The following is a 9,120-nucleotide window of genomic DNA, read 5'->3' on the forward strand; positions in this document are numbered from 1 at the left end:
CAACTTCTGGCAGACCTTGTGTCACTGACGGAGACGTTTACAGAAACATTCTTGGCAGGAAAATAGGGGTGGGTTTCTCAGCAAGACAAAGCTCTAAACACAGCCAAGGACACTCACACCTGTCTTCAGAGGAAGAAATAAAAGCTGCAAGAATGTGCCAGTCAGTTACCTGACTTGAATCTGATTTAAAATCTATGGAAAGAACTTCCAACAGAGTGCATAGAAGGAACCCTCCGAATTTTTCAGATTTGAAGGCAGTTTTTAGAGATAAATGGGCCAAAATCACAGCTGGGCCAATATATGCAGCTAGTTTCTTTATATAAGAGATGTTCTGAAACTGTCCTTACCAACAAAACCATTAGCATAGAGCTATAGAAAGACCTGAAAGTCAGCTGGTACAGTTGTTTCAAATGGAACCATCTAGTATTGAGTGAATTTCAATAAATGTGCTCACATGATTTATGGATTTATTTGTTTTGATTTTCTTATGTTTGTGAATTAATTTTATCACCAACATCTGGTTTGAATTTTCTGTCAATAGCCTCATTACAAATGTGTTTGAGAAAAATGTTGATATGTTAAATATTCCAGCTGGATATGAACCATTTCTCAGAGAAATAAGGACAGTTTGCCAGATAATCTGTTACTACCAACCAGGTATTCCCTGGTTTTACAGTTTACTACGTCACACCATAGACGTAATTTGTCTGCAGTCTATAAGATCCATTTCTTGACTTAGCAGCTCCCCAGCAGAGGGGGATGGGAGGGGGTCCTCAAAACATGCCAGTTTCAGAATAGATATTCTTAGCTTTTTATGTTTTACCAGCAGTACAATAAGCTTTGCAGCTTGGAAGCCCATGCATTTACTATAATCCAGAGTTTATTTATATTTTGACAGCTTTAGTCCCAGACTTGAGTTTCTTTTGCAGATCTACACTTCTACCCTCAGAACTAATTAAGGTCTGGAATCATTCCATATGTTTTATAGATGTTGTATGCTACCTTTACTACGTTAGGTGTTTTTTCCTTAATGTATCTCCCACCATGTTTCACATTCACTGTCACTAAATTAACAGTGGATTTTCATCTTTAGTGCAGTACCTCTGATGGCCACCAGAGCCCGCCCTCCCTATACTCAAACGTTTTTCCCACTTGCATATAACAGTTACACACCTTGAAAGCTGTAACTCAACAATTACAGAAAATAATTTTAATATATGTTAATTCACTGTAACACGTTTATTTTGTCCTTTCGCACCAGGTGTGCAGGTGGAGAACATGAAAACAAATAGAAGAACTTCTGTTTGATGTGTTTCTAGAGCAAACAGTTGCAAATAAACAGCTATGAGGCACAATGAAGAGGAGTTGGCAGTGCAATTATCAGTGTACCCCGGGGGGTATAGCTTTGATTGGATGGTCCACTACAACATATAACATTTGTGGCATGGCAGATGGAGGTAAACTCTCTCAGAGACCACTTAGAACATCGATAATGACAGCTTTCCCCCCTCCTTACGTCCCCCCATGTACCTTCTGCTGGGACAGATGAAACTGGCACAGGCAGAGCACTGCTACATCACTACAATGTGGAAACAATCATTTTATTTGACTAACAGCTATACACATTTTGAAGAAAACAAAACCGGCATCGGGTACTCTTCCAGTGGGTGAGGTATGACGAGATGAGACACAGGCAGGGGACGGCTGCTTAGCTTAGCGCCGCTGATCATTCATCTGTATTGTGCTCCATTCGTAGGACTCTGCAGGAGGAAGAGGAGGAGATCTGGCTTTAGAACATATTTATTATGCAGAAACAACTGAAACATAATACACTTCAAAGATGACCAGAACTTAGCTGACCTGGTTCTTCTTGGCTTCTTTTTCCCATCAGGCCGACAAACGAGTTGAGTTTATGTCCTTTGAACAAAAATAATTTAGAATTTAAATGATTTGAGCTCATTAGTTTTAGAATACTGAGACTACAGGCTTGGATTGAACCCAGCATGTCTTGGATGGTAGGTTTTCCTCATGTCTTTGTTTGGCATGTAATGTCTTCTAACCAAGGCTGGCCGTTTACTCATCAAAGTAAATCTAATATAACATAAACCTGCGTTGGGTTACTTGTTTAATCTTAATTAGCAACCGCAGGATGCAAACTTCTTCCCTTTTAGAAAGAGTTCTTTCTACAACAGATTTTATTTGGAGATGATTTATGTAGTGTCAGAGTCTGGTCAGCGTGAAGTCCATGTAGACCGGAACCCAAACTGAAATCCATATGAAAACATGTCTGTTTTACAGGGATGTAAATATGCTGGACAATTGTGTCGAAGCCAGATGTGGGTCTGTCAGTCACAGTAATGGGTTGTAATACAAACAGTACCATGGTGCTGTGGGTTGGATTGGATTGAGCACTGTTGTAAAACCACAGAAAGCCTTCAGGGAATTCTTTATGCTCCAAAAGAAAGATCAATATTTGCATTAAGCTGATGAATTGACTTTAAAACTGACACATCACTCAGAGGTAAAGAAATAACTAAAAAGCTGTGTTGCCTCATGTGGAGAACTACCAAACTCCAACATGTCCTTGGAGACATAGATCCTGGCAGACTCCTCTGTAATGATGACTGACATGGTCACGTCTACGTAAGTGGAATAAATTAGAGGTATAGTCTCTTCTGCTCGCTCTGTTGCATCAGTGAGTGGGTGAGTCATTCCATAACAGGGAACTCCCCACCTGCCTTTTGTGTCTGAACCTTTTATCTCTTGTGTTTTGTCCTACAGGCGTCCGCTCAGGACCACCCTCCTAACTGACCAATTAATGTGTTCAAAAAAACTGTAATGAAGTGTTGAAAAGGACCCTTCTGTAGAGCAATCTGTGGCTGCTGTCAGTTAATTAAACCCTGAAATTGTTTGCACCCACTCCGTCTAAACAACAGCAATAAAAATTCAGTTAAAGTTGAAATGCTGTGGGTGGAAATTCCTTTAACTCCTGCTGTGCAAATCTGAAAAGGTGAGCCACTGCAGTTTTAGAGAGGGTGTGCTGTCTTCCATGGTTCATTTAATACAATGGAAATCAGCTACCTCCATAAAAACGTTAATACCGCTCTTAAAGAGATTTAAACATAAAAAAGCCGCATTTTGCATTTGTGACCCTGTCTTTATGTGATGTGATTTTGCAGTTGTTGAAGCTTTCAATGACAGCAGAGAAATCTGCCTCTGAGAACACAGACGTGTATTTTGACCTGGTGGAAGTTTACGTGTTTCACCTCACTACTCTGTTCACAGAAGAATTAAAAGAAACAAGAACACTATTAAAGTAGCAATTGCAACACAGATGTAACTTACTTTTCCTGGTGATCTGTGCGTTTGCTAAGGAAGGTCAAATTGAGAAGACAGAATAAAAAAGCATGATTAGGATCAGGACATGGCGCTTGTGGTCAATGAAACAAACTATACTCACCCATAGAACGCTTCCCCATCAGACCAATGAACTGATGCGGCCGCGGCTTCCTCGTCATCCTCAGGAGGATTTCTCTGAATGGGTCATTGGAGAGCCAGTCATCCTGAGAAGATGGAAAAAAAGTCAATAAATAATCAGGCCCATTGATATCAGTTGGTTCCCAAGAGTGGGGTTAAGTGACATACCAACAAATTGCCTTGACTCTGAGTGTGTAACTGCAATTATCCAAAAGATATGAGAGATTAAGGATGCCTTCATCCCCTCTTTGTAGATTAGAAATTGTAAATGTCAGCAGTTGTTTCTATTTTTGTCTCAAGATCTATGTGTCTAATATACATTAGTCTGACTGAGAGCTGGACCCAGGGGCAAGTAATTGGCTGTACACTAAGTTGTAATGATTTATTTTGTGCTCGTTCATCTGCAAAATGGCCCCAGTCTGCAGTTAAGGCTGAGGGAATAGTAGCTTGGCACATTTCCAATTCACAATGTCAAACTCAGGACATGCGTTTTGTGAAGATGAAGCTGGTTCAGGTTTAATCTTAAAACATGAACAGCTGGACTTTAGGTCATTTCCAAATCTGGATGGTTGATCAATCATGATCACTCTGAATTAATCTGAACTGAGTTATTTTATTTCATTTCGGGGACCATTGGGTTTTCGAAAAATCAATTGTTTTTATTATGTTGCATTCTGTGTCCCAAAAACTAGGATCTGATGAAATCTTTTTTCTGCAGAACAGATTTTTTCCCCCAGTCGAGAAATACAGATCAGTTCATTTCTATGGCCGTTAGGCTCATAAAATTCATTTAAGGCCGGTTTAAATCTGCTGTATTTCACTAATACTGATAAATCAGGCTAAACATCAAAAATAACTCAGAAGGAAAACAGATCGGATAGGCTGCTTTCTTCTATAATATATTGCAGGCGATGTAAAGGAATCCACAACTGTCATTAGAAGAGCTTCTTTTGCGACATATGGCATAAAAATATATATAAGACTTATTTGACCCCATTTTATATTGATGCCAATGTTTTGTTATTCAAATTAAAAAGCTTAAACATAACCGAGTAGAAAGCATGTAATCCAGTAATAAATTTGGATCAGAAAACTAAAGCTTCAGCGGTGCTACCTGAATCTGGTTACTGCTCGTCCAGTAGTCAGCTCCTTCTTTTGGATCACCATCTTCGCAAAAAACTTGAGCAACGGCAATAAGGGTCATTAAAAGTGGCAAAAACAAAAGCTTCATGATGCCGACGCTGTTTTTTAATTTCTGCTCTTGTTTCCAGTCACGGTAAGTTTAAGGAATAGCAGACAGAAAGTAGAACAGAACTAAGTGAAATGTAACTATAACAGAGACTTGCTGCGCGCGCTGCTCTCCTCAGCTCAACACAGTTTAGTCCATAGCGCGCGCGTTCGCGAGTCAGAACGCTGGTTTCCAGATCCTGTTTCCCCAAAGCTCTCCGCGCGCTCGGCTTCTGTGCCAACTTCTTTGTCTCATGCGCCCTCCTGTCAAGACAGCCTCGCGGGCTCCTCTTTATAGCAGGTCCAGCAGCGTTGCTTAGTAACGCTGTTTTAGTAGTGTGATTACTCGCTATGGAGTTCATGTTGTGCATCATAATATTACAGTTCCTTGGTGTTCCGAATGTCACGACTATTTATATCATAAATATACTGAGTGATTATGAAACGGTATCGGATTTTGCTGATTTTCTACTCTAACCCTCTGATATGGTTTCTGCTAAACTACTTTTTTCATTCAGAAAGAAAAGCCTGATTTCACGTCCTGGTCTGCACCTGTTCTCGTTTCTTTGAAATTGTTTGAGTTCATGCAGTCAGCAGAGAGGCTGTTGCTTAATTACAGATTTAACCACTGTGGTTACGGATGGAGCCTGAGGCCAGCTGTAATCTTCACATGTGAGAAGTAGATGTGACTTGGATTTTTAAGTTCATTGTGGTCTGGTCGTTTATAAGGTACAAACAGTTTTAAACGCTGTAAATTGTTTTTGTTGTCATATGTTACCTTAACCAACTAATTTCCCTTGTGGGATTAATGAAGTATCTGTCTGATCTAATTTGTCTTATCTTTGTGTCATTTTGAATGAAAATATGATTTGCAGAATTATATTTCTCAAACTTTTTAAATATTCTGTTATGAATGCTAAATGCAGAAAAAGTGCCTCTCTTTAACATAGCAGTCACGTAAGCACTGGATGACGCACATAACTTGATACAATTCAGTTACGCCTAAAAGCTATGTTCAATAAAAGTACACTTTGAGCTCCCCTAGAAAAAGTCTATTAGTCCACTGTGCATTTCAGTGCTTCCTAAGGTTTCCTCACTTGATCTGTTGTGTTGCTTAAAAACTTTAATGTCTTCAGTTCCAGTGAGAAATTTTAAATAAATAAATGTAACTGAAGCATTTTTTTACTGTACACTTTAAAACTAAAGCTTAGAAACTTTGAATTAGTTTTTCCATGACTTGGATGGATGGATGGATGGATGCTGGCAACAACTTAATGCTCACCCTCTACCAATGATCCACATGGCCCTGTCTTTTAGTGTTTAACCCTTTCTCTCTCCTAGATATAGCTACTGACTGAGCTTTTACTATAACTAATCATATGTGCTCTTTTTCAGACTAACTTTGAAAACTGACTCAGAGTTTATCTGTTCTTTCTTTCTAGGTGAAACGACTAAAGGAGCTACATCCATTAACATTTACTTTTCCTTCCCATAGAAAGGACTCCTGGATCAGTGATTCTTTGTTCTCTTTGTGTCTCTGCTCTGTTCTCTCTAACCTCCAGTCGGTCGTGGCAGATGGCCGCTCACACTGAGCCTGGTTCTGGTTCTGCTGGAGGTTTCTTCCTGTTAAAAGGGAGTTTTTCCTCTCCACTGTCGCTACATGCATGCTCAGTATGAGGGATTGCTGCAAAGTCAGCACCAGTGACTGTCCACTGTCTCTACATGCTCATCCAGGAGGAGTGAATGCTGGCCTGGTCAAGGACCTCACATAGAAAGCAGGATGGTAAGGAAGATAATAAAAAATATACATCTGTAGTTCACTGCTGGAGAACTTCAGCAAAGAATGTCATCTGGGGGAGGTGCAATAAAATCTAAATTTAATTCAAACTCATAAAAGTTTACTAACCTTTTTATCACCATAGGACAGCAGATGCTTACTCTTCTGCTCCAGCTAGCGTCACCACTTTGAGCAAACCCCACAAGCCCAATGTCATTTAAACGGAGTCTGATCTTTGCACAAATGTTTCTCCCTTCCCTATGCAACAAAAACCCAGTAAGTTAGCAGTCAAAAAGTAGCAAAACAAAAAACACAAAATCATAAAGCATGCCTTACACTTGTTTTGTGATCAGGAAGTTTTCTTCCAGCTCTAAGAAACACTGTTAATATTTCCTGCTATGACTGTGTGTCAGGCTGAAAAGGATCACAAAGGTCCAGGTTGTTTAAATAAAGACTAAAGGGGTTGTAGAGGCCAAAGATATAGGATCTGGGGCTTTTATACCGCTGGATAGACATTGATTTGTCCAAGGCATACACGAGTGTTACCTTTTGATTCTACTGATTCATACTGGTTGATAGAGGTGTCACTCATCCAAAACAACCAATGGTGTGCCATAATGAGTTTCAGCCTTGTGCTTAGGGACAAACTTCATTTTTGTTGTATGGTCTTATTTGAATGGAAATGTTTAGAGGTCTGGGTTGCTACCAAAATGAGCCAAACATTATTTGATTTAAAAGGATGAGTAACTAGTCATACACAGTATCCATAAAACATAATTAATCTTCCAGTCTGTCATGATGTGTGGGTTGGGAGAAGGTCAAAGTGTAGAAACAAAATGAAAAATAAAAGAAAAAACACCAGGGTTCAGGTTGGCAATCAGAAGGTCATCCTGAGGTGGCAGAGGGTTCAGGGAGGCGATCAGGAAGTCATCTCGAGGAGACACTGAGTTCATGGAGGCGATTAGGAGGTTGTCCCGAGGGAGTACTAAGCTCTAGAGGCCGGCAGCGGCGAAGAGCCTTGTCTGGAGGTTGATCAGGGAGATGGGAGAAGCCATGGAGAATTTCGTCTGGAGATTGTCTAGGAAACTTGAAGAACACACAGAGAATCTTGTCTCGAGGCCGGCCTGGAGGCGTGGATGACCCTTGGCCAGGAGACTCGGAGAACTCAAGGAGATGCCTAGGAGACTGGTGCACAGGATGTTGGAACTCAGCGAGCTGATCCGTAGGACGCTGGAATCCAGCAGAGTGGCGCACAGGACACTGGAACACATGAAAAAGCTCTGAACAACGGAACCTTCAAAGGACCTCTGAAGACTGGGACCAACAAAGGACCGACAAAAACTTGCAATGGTCTCACACCAAACCCTTGGAATGCTTTTTACCAAACTAGAGACAGGTTTCTGGAATGGATCACGCCGGTGTGAATCCATCCCAGACCCTGAATTGGACCAGAGAACTGTACCCTTTCACAATTACAACTGACAGCCTCAGCACGGTTTATCCTGACCCTGGAGCAGTTTGCCTGTGTGGACGGTTCCCATTGTACCATTCCATGTGACAGAAAAGAGTCTCGTTAGGTTATGTGGAGTAGTGAAGAGGTGCAGGCGCACAACTACATTCGAACACCATAGTTGGAACAAAAACCCTGATGAGACGGACACTCTTCTACATGCTTTTTTTCTTCTTGACCAGTGCAATAATGCCCCTGAATCAATCCATTGCAACTACATGACGTTTTTTGGTTTGGCTTAAAAATCTGTACGTGAAATCAAAATGCTACGACTGGTTGGAAATCTCTCCTGAACTGGACCAGCAGTGTGAATACACCCTGGAACCCACAGTGGAGCTCTGGAATCAGTAGCTTATGAAAATGGAACCCACGGTGGAGCTCGGGAGACTGAAACCCGCTTTGGAGCTTGGGAGACTGGGACCTGCAGGGAGCTTATGAAAATCGAACCCATGGTGGAGCTCGGCAGACTGGAATGATCTAAGGAACTTTGGAAAACGATGGTGAAATTGCTGGAACCCTCAGAAGAATCTTGGAAAATGGTGGTGGAGACTGTTGAACCCTTGGAGGAACCCTGAAGAACAATGGTGAAGTCACTGGATCCCTCAGAGGAACATTGGAGAGCCACTGAAAGCCAGAAGAACCCTCAATGGCGCTCTGGAGAGTGGTGTTAAAGACAGAAGAACCCTCGATGAAGCCAGCAGAGGCCATGGCGGGTACTGCTGCAGTTATTGATGTGAGAAACATTGCTTTGTTAGGAATAACTTTTATTAATATGCTTATAGCTGTTTTTTCCCATTTATACCATAGTGAAGTAAAGTATAAGTTCTAATGTTTCCCTTTTGTTACAATAGAATAACAATGCTCAGAGACATACAGTACAAGGATAAATGGCCCAAGGTTTGTCATAAAATGACCTGAAGCTGGGGTACTGGGGTTGATAGTGGAGCAGCCGGTATAACTGGGTTGATTAGAAAGCTACAGAACACTTAGATTAAGGATGGACACCCGCTACTACACAATCTAACAGATAGACACCACAATAGTGACACATAGTCTACTGATAATCACTGAGGGAGGAAACATCCATTGCATTGGAGTGCCAGATATAAAACTATATGTGACCTTCTAT

At 41.1% G+C, this 9,120-nt stretch overlaps 1 protein-coding gene across 2 annotated transcripts; it reads right to left on the reverse strand.

Moving 5' to 3' along the window:
- Positions 1 to 1,216: 1,216 nt before the first annotated feature.
- Positions 1,217 to 4,981, reverse strand: tac1 (tachykinin precursor 1). 2 transcript variants are annotated; one of them, XM_047384119.1, is made up of 5 exons: positions 4,592 to 4,981; positions 3,461 to 3,563; positions 3,346 to 3,369; positions 1,861 to 1,917; positions 1,217 to 1,760 (listed from the first exon to the last, which is right to left on the reverse strand). In XM_047384119.1, the coding sequence occupies exons 1-5, from the start codon at positions 4,706 to 4,708 to the stop codon at positions 1,714 to 1,716; spliced, it is 348 nt and encodes a 115-aa protein (XP_047240075.1). In that variant the 5' UTR covers positions 4,709 to 4,981; the 3' UTR covers positions 1,217 to 1,713. The 2 variants fall into 2 exon arrangements, with proteins under 2 accessions (XP_047240075.1, XP_047240076.1); XM_047384120.1 differs by lacking the exon at positions 3,346 to 3,369.
- Positions 4,982 to 9,120: the final 4,139 nt, after the last annotated feature.

The sequence above is a fragment of the Girardinichthys multiradiatus genome, chromosome 13, assembly GCF_021462225.1.
Source record: "Girardinichthys multiradiatus isolate DD_20200921_A chromosome 13, DD_fGirMul_XY1, whole genome shotgun sequence".
Taxonomy (NCBI): domain Eukaryota; kingdom Metazoa; phylum Chordata; class Actinopteri; order Cyprinodontiformes; family Goodeidae; genus Girardinichthys; species Girardinichthys multiradiatus.

Coding starts and splice junctions, on each gene's coding strand:
- tac1 (XM_047384119.1), bottom strand. CDS start 4,708: ATGAAGCTTTTGTTTTTGCCACTTTTAATGACCCTTATTGCCGTTGCT. Junction 3,370..3,460: donor GATGGGGAAGCGTTCTATGG/GTGAGTATAGTT, acceptor GACCTTCCTTAG/CAAACGCACAGATCACCAGG. Junction 1,918..3,345: donor CGCACAGATCACCAGGAAAA/GTAAGTTACATC, acceptor TTTTGTTCAAAG/GACATAAACTCAACTCGTTT.